The sequence below is a fragment of the Anabrus simplex genome, chromosome 5 (assembly GCF_040414725.1).
Source record: "Anabrus simplex isolate iqAnaSimp1 chromosome 5, ASM4041472v1, whole genome shotgun sequence".
NCBI classification, from domain to species: domain Eukaryota; kingdom Metazoa; phylum Arthropoda; class Insecta; order Orthoptera; family Tettigoniidae; genus Anabrus; species Anabrus simplex.
Window position 1 is genome coordinate 27,398,306 of NC_090269.1, and position 16,720 is coordinate 27,415,025.

Consider the following 16,720-nt stretch of genomic DNA (forward strand, 5'->3'; position numbering starts at 1 on the left):
ATCTTAAACTAAGAAAACATAAAAATGGTTGCAAGAAAATGTACCTAATCATTCTCATTTACGACACATACGAATATTTTTTGTCACCCCAACACATGCAACAAAATGCATAATATTTTGCTTTATTAGACGGTAAAGTGAAAGGAAATTTATAGGTATCTCTGAACACTTAGAGATAACACTTGTTATATTTTTTGACCATAATGAGAAGAGAAAATACCAGAAACTGTCACCAACAGAATTCCCTGCAATACATTCAACTCAAAATTATGCACTGAAACATGCAAAACTACCACATACAAAACAATTTAATATGTCCCATACATTATGGATACAAGACTTTGACAGGGGGGGGGCACTGAAACGCAAGAAAAAATGCGTGGCCTACAACACCAACGAAACTATGCACAGAGCTTGCAGGACGATTGCCGTCTCGAATCCCCAGCTGTATAACGCTCACGCGCTGCTGTGGTGAGCAGGAAACACGATACACAAAGGCGACAGATAAAACACTCTCGAAATAAAACATCAAATAAATACGCTTGAAAATGAGGTTGCGCAATTTACACAACCATGTAAGAATTTATCCTATAGGAAGAGTATTGATCGTACTGGAGGTTATAAAACCAAACCCCATGGTGCAACCGTCCCGAAGGGCCATGGCCTACCAAGCGACCTGCAGATTATGAGGTGTCCTGTGGTCAGCAAGACGGATCCTATCGGCAATTATTCTTGGCTTTCTAAAGCGGGGCCGCCATCTCACCGTCAGATAGCTCCTCAACTGTAATCACGTAGGTTGAGTGGACCTCGAACCAGCCCTCAGATGCGGGTAAAAATCCCTGACCTGGCCGGGAATCGAACCCGGAGCCTCCGAGTAAGAGGCAGGCATGCTACCCCTACACCGTGGGGCCGGCACTGGAGGTTATACCGGTCAAAAATAGGAAAAACTATAAAATAAAATAAAAATCAGAAGACGAGTTAAGAAACGGAAAGTTTCTGGGTAGATCGGAAGGGTTGGTAGATATGTAGAGGGAAAGGTTTAAAATACACACCTTCAAAAGCCACAGCAAATGGTAATACTGACACAATCATCCATGGCTGTACATGATAAACCATATCCAGTGGGTTCGACAGACCTAACTTGGACTTCTGCATGACTAACTGGGCAAGTGTCCAACGCAGCCCACTGGAAAATAAGAAACATAATTGTTACATGTGACAAGTTTTGCCTTAATACAGAAAAGACAGAAAGTATTAATAGCTTACAAAGGAATAAGGAGAAAGTAATGACAGTTACCTGGGTAGTACAGGTGGAGATTATAAAGGGTTTAAAAAACCTATACACCACAAAGAGTTTAACAATACAGTAAGGAATAGAAGATTGTAGAAGGAAGGTTCAGATACAAATCATCTTCACAGTATAATCCCCTGGCGCTATACACCACGAAGGCCTGCAAATTATGAGGTGACGTGGAATCCTCTTGACTGTTATTCTTGACTTTGTAGACCATAGCCGCCATCTCACCGTCAGATAGCTTCTCAATTGTAATGACATGGGCTGAGTGAAAATACCTGACCTGGCCAGGAATCAAACCTAGGGCCTCCAGGCAAGAGGCAGGCACGCTACCCCTACACCTTGGGGCACCATTTTAAGCGTAACTATTTTAACCCCCTACCTAATATATCATACTAAGTTTCAGCGAGAAGAAAAAAATTTCATTGCATCATATATCGTACTAGCTTGTACCTGTGTTTTATGGGCATATATGTCTGCCATCTCTTGGTGAATTTTATAGTTAAATGTTGGCACTCTTAGCACAGAGTAATTAGAAAAGATTGCTATGTATCTTAATGTTTAGTAATCTTTGGAAATATGCGACACACGTATCACTTCAAGGTCGCATTTGAGGTAAACACAAATGGTGGCATGGTGAGCAGTGGGTTGTGTTACTCATGAGGAAATACCATATTTGCAGGACAAATGTGTTGATTTAGGAGGTTATATCGATGAAACTGATAGCTACAGCAGTGGTGGTAGTGATTTAGAAATAGAAAGTGAAGGATTTGAAGATAAGGAGTATTAAATGCAGGAAGATATTGAACTTCCACCGACAAAGATATTTCAACGGATTAGGTCTACGCCTGTACAATGGTCTAATTATTTGAATTATTAGCACCCGATTCCTGCACTGAAGATCAAGGTGCTTTCCACAATTTACTTGTAGGATCAAGTGTGTTGGACTAGTTTTCACTGCATTTTGGAGAGGACGTGTTTTTTTTTCAACTTTTGGCAGACAATACACGAAAATGAAGCAATAAAATAAAGAGGATTAAAACCTACAAGGGAACCTACGAGTATATAATTTGTATTACAGTGAAAATAATCTTTTCAAAAGTAAATATACCTTTAGAAATAAAAACAAAATCGTTCAAATCGCCTGCTATAAATTTTCCAAATTATTTTAAACTGCCAGAATTAATCTGCCCAATTTTGGTCAGTGAAATTTTCATTTTCCTTTGCCACAATGTTAAATTACATGTATATAGAAGTATTTTTATATTTACTACTGTTGAAACGTTGGCTCTACAGATCTGGAGTTGTAAAGAGAAAAAAGATGTCTGGAAAGTTGCATTTGAGTAGCCTCAAAAATCTGAGGGAGAGGGCAGCCGTCACATTCATATAGATGTCAACCAGTCACCTTAACAGTTTTCGCAATGATTCATGATGTATTTAAGAATGTCTTAGCAATTATCTAGGCTACTAATAAAAATAGTTACTGTAATTATTGTCTGTAATGTGACATACAGAACTGAGCTTTAATGTACTGTACTGATTATACTGCACAAAACATCTGCTTCCATATGTGACAGGACTAGAATTTTCCTGCTATTGGTAATTTGATATTGTAGGACTCATTTTTATAATAACAATGGCTAGTGGCCTCTGGGGAGCCTTGATGCAGGTAATTTGATGTGACCCCTGTGTGTGATGTGCATCTGTGAGGATGAGGGCCTACCTATGATGAAATCCAACAATGAAGACATGCAAATACCCAGTCCCTGAGCCAGAAGAAAAACTAATGAAGGTTAAAATCCTTGAACTGGCCAGGAACCGAACCCTTGGATCAAAGGGCAACATGCTAATCAGTTAGCCAGACAATATTTCACAATGACCTTCCTTTTGCTATAAATTTTAAGAAACACTAGGCCATAGGGTGTCGGAATTTGTACTTCTTTAATGTGTCAGGAGACAATGACAGAGTTATTGCATTAAAACACCCTCGAATGCCATCAAATTCAGTCATGATGAAAACCTCTATCTTGAAAACAGCCAGTGACTAACAGACTGGACCAGTGAAGTTCACAAGATTGAACTTGTACAACCAGTTATAAAAAAATAATTGTATAAAAGAATTCAATGAAAATCATGATATATTTTACTGGCAGAAGAGCATAAAATAAAGTTACTAGTATCATAAAAATAAGTCATTCCAAGGAAAAAATTAACGAAGAAAGCACTGACATTACTTGCACTGTATAAGAGCTGGTCACTAACCTTGAAAATGAAGCTGCTAGGACAAGCAAAAATCCCTTCATGTTAAACTCAGTGGCCTCATAGGTGAAGAGAAATAAGCCACCAGATATCATACCCACAATAAAAATCAATGTCCATGACTGAAAGGAAACAATCATAAATGAACCTTATATCTAAAGCACAAAGGATAAAAGCAACAACAAGATTCTATTCTTAAACAAAATATATTAACAACAGTATTTGTAATTGTATGGTCTCAGTTAATGTGCACAGGTATTTTAATTTGATGCCAATTAAACTAAGTACAGTAGAACACCGTTTATCCGAAATAAAGGGGGCAGAGCCACTTCGGTTGACAAGTTTTTTTTGGATCATCATTATCGAAAGGCTTCGCCTTGTCGCTGCAACCATTGATCTCTTCTCTCTGCGATCCTTTTCATCTCTCCATAACCTTGTCATCCCATCATCTCAACTAACTCTTCAATGATCTTCAACCGTGGTTTCCCTCTGCCTTTCTTTCCCATCACCTTGCCTTCGAACAAGTTCTTTATGAAGTTATTATGCTGGAGAATGTGACTGAAAACTGACGCTTTTCTCCTTTTTTTTGGATAACACATGGTAAATAGTTTCAGAAGTTAAACGTCGAAATAAAAATGCATATAATCTGTTACGCAAAGTTGCATACTGTATGCAAACATTAAAATGTTTACGTGTCACTCATTGTATAAAATCAGTGATTTTCTTCTCAATTTGCTTGGTGCAGCACTGTCATGCAGCTATGTCGCGCCACCGTTTAATCAACAATACATCAGCTGGTGTAGACTCATTGCTTTGTTCAACAAAGCGTAAAGCAATCTGATATAATGAAACAATTTATTTTGCAATGGGGTAAGAAAAGCATTGGAACTACAGTATAAAACCGCAAGGCCAGTGGAACGACCTTGGGTGAAAGAAAAATGTCAATGTAGAAAAGTCACAGGACTTCCCTGGTTTCCTAACAGAAGCTGCGGTATAGCAGTAAACAAAATGAAACTTCCGCAACTGAAGCAAAGTTAACCACAGTCTACATAATCGACGAATAATACAGTAATAATAATAATAATAATGCAGTAACAGTAATAATTCCTGCTTATTCAAAGAAAAAACAAAAGAACGAACTAGATGGTAAGAAACTGTTTTGTTTTATGCTACACGTGCATTCTGGTATAAGTCATGATCTAAAAGTAGGGTTTGCCTAGTAGCTCTCAGCACATATAGCAAGAGAATTACTAATATCGACGGCTAAGAACGAGAGATTAAAAACAAAGTATTAAAATACAATTTTGCCAGAGCATTTCGGTTAAGCCGGGTTTCGGTTAAATGGGGTTCTACTGTAATTAAATTCAGTCAGCTAAACAGTAAAAGTGTCATCAGAGAACATTTGCATGCCAACATCATAACATGGCATGCTAAAATGATTTTTCACCACCCTTCAATAAGTTGACAACCTTCTGCTGGGTTTTACCTACCATCCTGGGATTTGGAGGCAGACATTCTATCACTCACCCATAGAGGAAACTAAAAATAAGTGAACAGAAATGCAATGTCAATTTTCCTTATGGAGATTAGTGCATATGAACACCTTGTACAAGAAATGTACAATTTGTTTCATCTCTTACTGGGAGATATTTCTGAAGGCCAGAGGGGAGTAGAACAACTTTATGGAGTAACAGTTCAGTCATATAACAGACTACGTACATTCAAAATTACAGTACTTCAAAGTATGTATCATTTGACTTTGTAGAACGTGTTCTTTGGAACCACAGACGTACACAAATGAATTTACATTGCGTTTATTTGGCTTAAGTTCTTGAACATCAAATTTTGAGTTGGTTTCTTCCGAGGAAGCAAAGTCTTTGCAAAATGTGCAAATTTTCCTGTAATTTGTCTCATTTCACATAGGCCTAACATTAACGTCAAATATATAATGTCTAGTGTATCTAATCACAGGCACATTTACTTGGTAAAAATCATGATTGCACTTCACTTCGCAAAGGGGAGAAACTTCAAATAAATCAATCAGTAGCGTTGCCAGGATCGGCCGATGTGGGAGAGTTATAGTTACAAAATGATGACAGAACACAATGAAGGTGCTTTTGCGTGTGAGGTGCACGCATGTAAGACTTGCCATTATAAGGACAGTGATACAAATGACTTATGTTAATATTCAGACTGCAGTATACATCTTACATTAAAATACAAAACAAGAAAAATATGATCAAGGGGTCAACAGTTTTTTAGCGAATGGTATGTTCAGTTTACAATTTAAAATCCCACTTTCGAGATCTTAGAAAATAGATTCAACAGATCTGTTGACTCTACAATTATATCCCTGATTGTTTAATCAGTTTCTCTTTATTTTATGTTTTGGAAAATTTCCATGGGGGGCTCTAGCCCCCTGTAACCACCCCGGGAATCAAGCAACATCACTGATCTGCCTTTAGGACTGTCAGCGTTGATACTGATAAGCAATGAAAGTCTAAATTCATTAATTCTATTATAGTCAGTATGGTAAAACTGTATACGACATAAACAGAGGTTGTATTCTTTATAACTTTGTTATGTAGTACTTTTTGATAGGGCAAATAACACAGGTATTTAAAAATAAAATTTGATATGCCTTCCCCTAAACTACCATTTCATCCAGCTTGAATAAAATATTTATATCCATGACTTAAGTGCCTTATTTCCTGACTTTACATCCCAATTTTAAATTCTGTCCACCCATTTTCTCGTGGTTCGGCACTGATATGAAATTAGCAACAAAAATCAAAATTCATGAATATCTCAATACAGAGGTTTTGTATGTGCAGTAGTTTACCCTTAATATAAAAACAAAAATAAGAACCAATTAAACTCCCAGCGAACCTGACTTCATAAAAATAATCTGCAGCTTCGTTTTTCCTTCTTTTATCTTGAACTTTAATACTAAGTTTCAAAAATGTATGTGCCACCGTTAGGCTGTGACAACTAAAATGAGATATCTCAAAATCTCCATTCCCTTGAGTTTATAAAATTAGTAAGAAGTTTGGTTTCTTCCCCAATTTATCTTTAACTTAATACAGAGTTTCACAAATTTATGGGCTGCAGATTTCCTGTTATGCTGTGAAAACCAACATGAGATACCTCTAAACCCCTCGTCCCCCAGGGTTTTTTATTTACAATTTTGCTTTACATCACACCAACAAAGATAGTTCTTATGGCTGTTATGGTGTACGAAAAGGGCTATGAGCAGGAAGAAAGTAACTTTGGCCCTAATGAAGGCACAGCCTCAGCATTTGCCTGGTGTAAAAATGAGAAACCATGGGAAATCATCTCCAGGGCTGCCGACAGTGGGGCTCAAACTCACTGTCTCCCAAATGCAAGTTGGCAGCTATGTGACCCAAACCACCCAGCCACTCGCTCGATCCCATAGGGTTCATAAAAGTAACTTGCAGCTTAGTTTCTCTTTTCTTTTATCTTGAACTTATATACTGAGTTTCACAAATTTACATGCTGCCCATTTTCCCAGTATGCTGTGAAAACTAAAATGAGCACCCTCAAAACACCCTGTCCCTTTGAATTATTAAAAATATTCTTTTTTTATAATTGGATTTATTTCGCACCAACACAGGTAGGTCTTATAGTGACTACTGGATAGGAAAGGGCTAGGAGTATTTAGGAAGCGGCCATGGCCTTAATTAAGGTACAGAACCAGGATTTGCCTGGTGTAAAAATGGGAAACCACGGAAAACCATTGTCAGGGCTGCCGACGGTGTGGTTCAAACCCATTATCTCCCAAATGCAAGCTCACTTTGTGGCCCTCTTTGGCCGATGCCTTCATTTTTTGAAGTGTCGGATCCCTCCTATTCTTTCTCTCTGAATAGCGTCATTGAGGATGGTTGCCCAGACTTCCTCTTAAAACAATCACCATCAACTCACAGCTGCGTGCCCCTAAATGCACGGCCAACTCGCTCGGTAAAAATAATTTGCAGCTTGGTTTCTTCCCCCCTTTAATCTTGAACTTATATACGAGTTTCACAAATTTGTGAATCACCATTTACCTGTTAAGCTGTGATAAGCAAAATTAACCCCCTCTATACTCCCCAACCCCTAAGTTCAAAAAAATAATTTGCAGCGTAGTTTTTTTCCACCTTTTATTTTGAACCTAAATACTGAATTTCACCAATTTACATGCAGTCGTTTTGTTGTTGTTGTGCCTTGAAAACCAATATGAGCCCCCTGTAAACCTCTGGTGCCCTTGAGTTCATAAAAATAATTTGTAGTTTAGTTCCTTCTCACTTTTATCTTGAACTTAAATACCGAATTTCACAAATGTACTTGCTGCTGCTTTCCTGTGATGCTGCTGAGCAAAGCCATTCGATATGGCAACTCTGTTGCTTTTTTGTTCCAATAACTACTTTGACGGTTTTAGGAGATGCCGAAATTTAGCCCTGAAGGAGTTCTTTTACGTGCCATTAAACCTACTAACACGAGGCTGGTGTATTTGAGCACCTTCAGATACCACTGGGCTGAGCCAGAATCGAACCTGCCAAGTTAGGGTCAAAAGGCCAACGCCTCAACTGTCTGACACACTCAGCCTGGCTAGGCTACAAAACATGTAAGCCTAACATTTACAGGGGGAAATAAATTAGGCCTACCTCCAAAACTTCTTGGACAAGCACTTAAATTTGCACTTTTCTAGCACACGAAAATAAATTTACTTCACCACACTTTAACTTCCAGATCTCTGCCACAAATTCCAGAGCAAATCAATCGCTTAATTAACCCATGACAAACAAAAAAAATTCGTAAATTTCACTCGCGTGCTTAACACATTAACACACTAGGTAAACTATCCATTCTTCGTACAGATTCATGAGCAAGGGTAAAACTGGCCAGCAAGTATGTGTGTCTCACAACATACTCTTGTAGAAAATATTTACGACCTTCTCACCGGGTACATAAATATACCGACACTCAACAGTATGCCACGTAAAGCTCCCCATGACTGAAATACAGGTTCTCTAGATAATTATGCAAAATGAAATGTGAATTATAAACCCATTAAAAATGAATCCTAAACCTACAATATTAAAAAGATAGAAACATGAAATATGCGTATAATACGATTAAGATAACGAAAATGGTTGAATAAATAAACTACAGCTCAAAGCATTTCACATCAAATATGGATAAGCAAGCTTAGCACTCAACTACAGAATTCAAATGCTTTCCAAAGAATGGTGCACTCATTTGTCAGCTGGCCTGTTAGCGAACGGACGACGACTTACACATGAAATTAGTAGCCTATTTGTTAGTTAAGGTGACCACAGCCAAAAACACAAGAAAGCTAAATTTTCTCCAAAACCGTTGAAGAGTTATGAAGGAAATGCATATGACTTTTCTTGTAGAAAATTTCATTTCAAGGCCACATGGTGCTCTTAATTTTTTGATAGGGCTTATTGTTTACCCAGTATTTTAGTTGACATAGGGCAATAATAGTCAGAATTTGGGACATACGCCTATAAAATCCCCCACTAGTTTGAAAAGATCTAATAGCCTATATCAAAATCAAAAATATCCCTTGCATGACTTGGGATATACCTTACCAATATTCAGCTCAATCGGTCCAGTAGCTTGAGCCTATCTGGAACGAACAAAACTATCCAAAACAAACACCATCTCATCTTTATTAATAGTATAGATTACTGACCAGGTACCAGTGGCGTATGTTGGGATCGAAGACGTGGGCTACCACTAGACTTAGGCAAATACAGAGAGACAATACGCGACACTCAGCGAGATATCGAGGGACAGCTATTACAGCTCTCTCTAGTGGGTAGACCTGAGAATTACCGATTCTGTCATAAGAGCACGTGTATTTGTGTGTGAAGTTTTTGGTGTTATTTATGCGTTTTCAGTGAGTTGACATAATTAAATAGTAACGTGTGTCATTCCTTGATATCTCCTCTCAACGTGAGGGGAAAGGTATGTGCTGTGTCTGGCTGCAGTAACTATGAAGTAGAGAAGAATGCACGGTCTTTCTTTCACTACCCTCGTGACAAGAAAATGCCGGGGCTGTACTTTAAGGCCACGGCTGCTTCCTTCCACTTCCTAGGCCTTTCCTGTCCCATCATCGTCATAAGACATATCTGTGTCGGTGCGACGTAAAGCAAAAAGGACAAATCTAACTGTAAAAGTTCAGGCAGGAATGCTAAAGCAAAAAGAGTAATGCATAAATGAAAGATCAAGCCTTTTCACAGCAGTCCAATTCACATCTTGTTTATATGTCTAATTTCAGTTTTTAAATAATAACCTTTTAAATAATTCTTCATTCATTTATCCAAAATTGCCTTAGCAACTTCGAAGTTAATATCTCAATAATACTTTCTTTCTAGACTAATTTATTTATCCATTTTCGTATATGCATTTCCATTGATATTTGAATTTAGCGCGACTTTTCAGGTCAAGTCACTAGGAGCACCACCGTCGAATTGTCTCCCATTTTAACAAGGTTAAATTCGTGTCGTGTATTGTCTCGACTGTATTTGACTTAGGTTACCCCTTTTCGATGGTTGGTTTAGTGAACGACAAGCCTTCAGCATTTTGAACTGTAGCTATTAGTCAATGGAGTAGCCTGCTGTGTTGTCAAGGCTGCTTCACAAGCTACTGCCAATGCTCAACCTCTGATCAGTGGAGATGGTACCCTACGGTTTAGCAAATAAAAGTCCGGCTTTGTGGCTAAATGGATAGAATGCTTGCCTTTGGTCCGATGGCCCCGATTCAATTTTCAGAATCAACCCCGTCATACTGTTAATTCCCCTGGCTTGGGGACTGGGTATTTATGATGCCTTCGCCATACATTTTATCCTCATTAGGTCACCACCAAGCCTATACAGATTGCCATGCACCATTATTATTATTAAATAAAAATGTTGAATTTTACAGCGGTCGTACCCGTCATTCACTGGTTAATTAGCTTCCACGGGAGATCAGTGGTGGTGTCCGACCCATGATCACGGGTTCGATTCCAACCAACAAAAGAGAACACTAAACTTGAAAGATTGCATTTCATTTTAGTAGTTAACCGTTCTTTAAAGGGGCTCTTTCCAAATCTTTTGTTAGGGTTGTCTTGTGTTTTAATTAGTGTACATTGCGAGAACTCTAGTTGCCCGGGAATGGGCAAGTGACTGTTTACTCACAAGTTACAAAGGGATTTTTCCAATCAATCTTGCATGATTTCATTCATAACTCAAGACTGTTGCTGATAACGTCGAGGTCAGCTAGTTCAGTTGCCGTAGAAATTCAGTAAGACTTACATCACTTTTATAGCATAAGGATATGTTGGAAATCTTAAGTGGAATACCTTGTAGAGGAGAGATGTGTTCACTGCGACAGTTCAGAACCCACCCCCCGTCCCCCAGGAGTAATTTTCCTTTTATAACCTAATAGAATTTATCACGCGCCATAGTTCATCGCCTAACTACGTACCAGCATTTCCATTGGGTGAGACAATGGGATATGATGTCACTCCCAGCAATGAAGTAAAATGAATTCCGTTACCAACCCCCGCAAAAGAAATACACAACTGCCCAGACCAATGGAGGTGTCACGCGGGATACTAGAGGCCTAGGGCCGCTTCTAACCTGGGGGCTTATGCCCTCAGATTCCCTTTGCTTGACCTAGACCAATGGTCTAACCAATCCAGACCAATGGCTTTGTCACTAACCTACTCTAACCAATCCAGACCAATGAAGGTGTCACGCGGGATAATAGAGGCCTGGGGCCGCGTTGTGGCTTCTAACCTGGGGGCTTATGCCCCCAGGCCCCCTCTGCTTGATCCAGACCAATGGCTTTGTCACGAGACAATGGCTTATGACAGTGCAATCGTGCCTAGATGTGTGCGTTGGAAAATGTAAGTTGTTCTGAATTTTTGCCAAACTGGACAAGGAAGAGATTTTCATGTGCCAATTATTGAGACAGAAATACCATAGCATTTCAATCACCCAGTCAACATGAATAGGAGGGATGTAATTACAGAAACTGTAAAAGGGCTTTTCAGTGAAAAATTAAACTGTCAGAATACACAATTGTGAAGAATAAAATAACATTTATAGTCAGTGGGAGGAAAATAGGAATGAAAAGAAAGGAATCAGTTTCCACAGAAGTGAACATTGCGGTAACTTATAGGAGTGATTTAAATGTGTTCTAGTAAACAGACAGTGAGTGGGTCAGTGTTACAATAAAAAGAATTAGAAATTGTAAATAACCTGAAAGTTGAGGTGAATAAGAAAAGAATGAGTGTCCGCTGGGTAATTATTCCCTTTTCAAGAATACTGCAGCAAAGAAAAATGTGCTAAATTTTTATGCCCAACTGAATGATTACTTTCCGAAGCTGTAATGAATGTTAAGGTTGTAAAATCACTTGTAATATCTCCCAGGCAAATATTTAGTTAGAAATTATTTAGAATAAACGAAATAGAGATGTATGCTTATATTTAAGGTGGATGTTATTTGCCGTTAAAATGTTTGATTAATTTTTACAATTTTATTTCAGCGGACATCTCTTGTAATTGATACTTTTCCATGGAACCGACTGTGTCCGTAGAAGAGAGAGGTTCAATTGTACTTAGGCTAAATTATGCAGCCTACTTTTACACACACACACACACACACACACACACACGCACACACACACCCCTCAATAAAGCCAACCTCTTTTGCCAAGAGAATGGTGATAAATAACTCACGCTGATGTTTAACCACTATAAGCAGACCAATAGCATTACCATTAATATATACACACACAACTATGTATGTCCAACCACTTACACTGCAAAAAAGTCAACAATTTGACATTCTGTGTGCATCCACTGACATAGTTTAGTTTTGACAACTGTGTTTCCCAAAAATCATCGCAACACTGAACTGGTACCCACCATCTCAGGTTTTTATAAACATTGAAAATACCTAAATTATGGATGCGTGTACTATAAAGCATACAACTAGTAAAGAGAGACAGCCATTCAGAAGGCTAGAATTTAAAGAAATCTAATAGGGAACAAAATGATTACCTTCTTTTCTAATTTGAAGAGGAGAGCAAATCCAAGTATAAATATAATCACTGTAGATTTTGTCATAGTATATCTGCAAAAGTACAAAGGGATAAATACAATCATCACGAAATGAAGTTAAATAATATTCAAATATTTTCAAGCTACACCTTTGAGTATGCACACTGTTATGCATGCCAGATATTAGGTATAGTACACTTACAGTGACACAGTAATAAGATTGAGTCCCCAGTTTGAAAATCCAACATCAAGTCCACTTGCAATCCCTGTTGGGCCCACTTTCTTTACATAAGGGCTCCAATCTAGGACAACCCTTTCCTGTGAGGTAAAACACTGCCATACTGACCGACAAATTCCAGCCAGAATGAACTTGACACACAGATGGCACACAACCATCGACAGTGGAAAGTGTAATTCCTAAAAGTATTAGTAGACATATTTTAAAACACAGGAATAAAATATCTGTGTTAATTCAATGAAACTTTACATAGAATAATTGTATTTTAGGTCGTTTCTTTTCCATGAGCACTCCTCATTGGTTTATGATCAAAATCAAAATGTATAATCATCTGCAAACAAAATATAGCAAATCTTACCTGTAGCACCCATCGTTGATAAAAAGTTATTCCAATAGAAAATGCAAAATAAATTCCTATCAGTCCGAGAGTTTTAATTGTAAGCCAACAGAATGGCCCAATGCACAAATAACCGTTTCCATCTAATTTCTTTTTACCATATTTCACTTGTATCTTAGTCATTGTCTAACCTCACAACCTGTAAGCATGTGTCTGTCAAATGAAGTTCGCACGTAATGACTTTAAACAAACAGCTGTCAACAGGACAGGCTTTACACATCTCATAGGTTATTATCAACTCAAGTACTGATTAATTTCTTCGTAATTGTAAATGATGAAGGGGACCAGTTAGAAAAGATCACCTGCGTAAAGAGCTCAATACTAATTAAAACTGGTAGCGGCACAAAATATATATGCAGATTTTATTGCAATGTAAATAAAAAACGCTCTGCAAGAACATTCAACCTATCAGCACCACACAGTATCGGATAAAACAGCTGAGAATCACTTCCAAACAAACGACATAAAATGCAAATGTATCAAACGGCAAATTTATCTTCGAATTATCTCGTTCGAACACGTCATTGGTATTGTCATTTAATATTATGTGGTTATATTATTAAAAAACAATAAAACATATTTTGCGACGTAAAATATCAGAGCACACGGCGTGTTTAAAAATAAAATCACGAATCCATTCGTTAATTCTACAAACATAAAATAAGAATTTGTTTCCTCAAACATCCAATACGTGCTGTTACCAACGCCATGATAAAGATGGCGTCCACTTGAAGAGGATGTAATGAGAAATACTTCAAACACGTAACGTAACTCAATAGAATTGTAAAATGGAACACGAATATTAGTTTGAATTGTATGGCCCTGTTTAATAGAGTAACACACATATACTACACCTCATTTCACTACTATTTGCGCTTAAACGACATTTGTTTCTGACGGACACGTACAGAACTTCGAAACGATTTATGCGAATGTATGAAAAATGTAGAATAACCAAGTAGAATTGTTGAAACGAATCAAGCACACATTGAAATTATTTCTCTGGAACATGGGGAGATGGTAGGAAATCAAGGTTTCCTGGTTTGATACAACGAAGGTCACATAACCTCAAAAACAAAAAGCATTATGATCACTGGTAACAAAACATACTCAGATTTTAATATCAGACTCGAAAATTTATTTGGAATACAATTAAATATCCGTCTACCGGGGTAGATTGATCAATTTTCACTTCATTATCACTGTTCTATGTACCCTTTAAATAGTTCAGGGTCATATGCATTATAGGTGGATGACTCGTTTCGTTAAGATTCACACGCAATTTTAACATCAGACCAATAATTTATCAGTCGCACAAATAAAATCCCTTGTTACCCTACCTCCTTTCCCCTCGAGACCCATTTCTATGACTAGCTTTGCCTCTTTGATTAGGCTTAGCTTGAGGTTTACCACTTCCAGCTGTGTCACTACTAAATCTAGTGTTGGTAATATTTCCTTTTCCGGGCCCTACTGAATTTTGCTGCGATGTAGGAGTTTGTGAACTAGGAACACTCCCTGAATGCCGACTCAAAATACCACCATTGTTACTGTTTCCATTGTTGCTACCTGGTATATTATTGCTATTGGGAGCTCCGGAAGTTTGATTGACCAACTGGGCTGCTAAAGCCGGATTTGGTTCACTCATATTTAATTGCTCATTGTAGACCATGCAAAATTCGCCGATTTTTTGAATATCACCATTCTTTCCCGAGTAAAGAGTAAGACAATTCCGCCAAATTGAAGCATATCCTTTGGTCAGTCGAATGATATCTCCTGGCATGATTAACTTTCCAGGGTCGTCCCATATAGAAACATTTATACAAGCAGTCGCATCAGCCACTTTACAAGTTCTAACTTCACGATTCTCTTTGGTGACGGTAGGATGTCCTACTTCTAGCACAATAAATATCACATTGAGGTTCTTCAAGCCCGGTCGAATATCTTTGATGTGCACTGTCTCCATCTTCTCCGCCACCCAGAGACACACTATAATTATTAAAACCAATGTAAATAATGGCAATGCCTCCACATTTAAAGTATTGTAAGGTAATTAGCTCTTTACAGTATAAATTAGGATCGAAGATTTTCTTGTGTCTACACGTTTGACAGCCGTAAATACGTACGTCAGCCACTAGTTGAGTTTAAGGCGAATATTGCGTTCGCTGTGTTTCATGCTGGCTTCCACTGAAAAAGAGAAAAGAGCACTTAAATATTTGAACATCTACATTCTCCACTGAGACAGTAAATTTAAAAATAAATAAATAATCCATGAACTTCAGTTATAGCGGTACCCTCATGGTCGCTAAATCAGACCACCTTATGAAAAAGAAGAAAATAGGAATGCCATAAGGTTATTTACTTCCGAAGTGTAGAGTATATGCTTTACCTGATTAAAACTCAACATCGTTAGAATGGAGTAACAGCGTGCTAAATTACTTATGCTGCGTCGAAGCGCAACCAGCTTCGAAATACACCGCTTACCGATAACTTCAGCTCCCCACCGCGTTCCGCAACGTACTGAACGGGGATTGGCTCTGTTTACGCCATCGCCTGGCTCGTCCTTGCTTTCGTCAATTTTCGTTGAACATCGGCAGATCTCGGTTGATGACGAACTTCTTGCCATCCTACACTGTATTTAATAGCGTACTTGCTGCACACGAATGTACGATTAGTTGCCTACAAACAAGGCTCCTGATATAAACTCCGTGCAATAATAAAGTTGATCTTCCTTTCGGAACCTGTAAAGGATATTTCGTACAACTGGTAGCTGAGCCATATTCATCTCACAACTGAAAGAAGAATGCATAGTATTCAGAGTCAATAAATGGGGTGATAGAGGTTTCAGTATCGGGAAGTTGCAACGGACTGCTGTCGGGACAGTCTCTTCCATGACATCTTCACTTCAAATCTCCAATGACACTCAGTATGTCTAAATGGTTAGCGTGCTGGCCTTTGGCCACAGGGGTCCCGGGTTCGATTCCCGGCAGGGTCGGGAATTTTAACCTTAATTGGTTAATTTCGCTGGCACAGGGGCTGGGTGTACGTGTCGTCTTCAACATCATTTCATCCTCATCACGACGCGCAGGTCGCCTACGGGAGTCACATCCAAAGACCTGTATCTGGCGAGCCGAACTTGTCCTCGGACACTCCCGGCACTAAAAGCCATACGCCATTTCATTTTACTCAGTATGTAACCCACCACCAGGAAAATTTAACTTTAAATTTCTTATATATTGTCCTATGAATTTATTGGGGGATGTGGGGGTGGGGTAGCGATGTATTTTTACCTCCACGGAGTACCATTTTTTTTCCTTACGTCGCACCGACACAGATAGGTCTTATGGCGACAATGGGTTAGGAAAGGACTATAATAGGAGTGTGAAGGAAGCGGTCGCGGCCTTAACTGAGGTACAACAGCAGTATTTGCCTGGTGTGAAAATGGGAAACCACGGAAA

At 38.5% G+C, this 16,720-nt stretch overlaps 2 protein-coding genes across 2 annotated transcripts in view; both read right to left on the bottom strand.

Annotated features, from left to right (window-relative positions):
* Nucleotides 1-14,205, bottom strand: part of LOC136873690 (solute carrier family 35 member C2) — a 42,554-nt gene extending 28,349 nt beyond the window's left edge. The window contains exons 1-5 of the mRNA XM_068228007.1: nt 13,227-14,205; nt 12,833-13,047; nt 12,631-12,703; nt 3,557-3,675; nt 1,053-1,186 (exon numbers count right to left, since the gene is read on the bottom strand). Of these exons, the coding sequence (XP_068084108.1) occupies nt 1,053-1,186; nt 3,557-3,675; nt 12,631-12,703; nt 12,833-13,047; nt 13,227-13,388 (703 nt within the window). The 5' untranslated portion in view covers nt 13,389-14,205. The remainder of the gene's footprint in view (nt 1-1,052; nt 1,187-3,556; nt 3,676-12,630; nt 12,704-12,832; nt 13,048-13,226) is intronic.
* Nucleotides 14,206-14,355: 150 nt separating this feature from the next.
* On the bottom strand, nt 14,356-15,788 carry LOC136873691 (SOSS complex subunit B homolog). Its single transcript, XM_067146816.2, has 2 exons — nt 15,652-15,788; nt 14,356-15,449 (listed from the first exon to the last, which is right to left on the bottom strand). The coding sequence occupies exon 2, from the start codon at nt 15,226-15,228 to the stop codon at nt 14,602-14,604; it is 627 nt and encodes a 208-aa protein (XP_067002917.1). The 5' UTR covers nt 15,229-15,449; nt 15,652-15,788; the 3' UTR covers nt 14,356-14,601.
* Between the last annotated feature and the right edge of the window lie 932 nt (nt 15,789-16,720).

What these genes read in the sequence shown, in the direction of transcription:
- LOC136873691 (XM_067146816.2), bottom strand. Translation starts at nt 15,228, where the DNA reads ATGGAGACAGTGCACATCAAAGATATTCGACCGGGCTTGAAGAACCTC.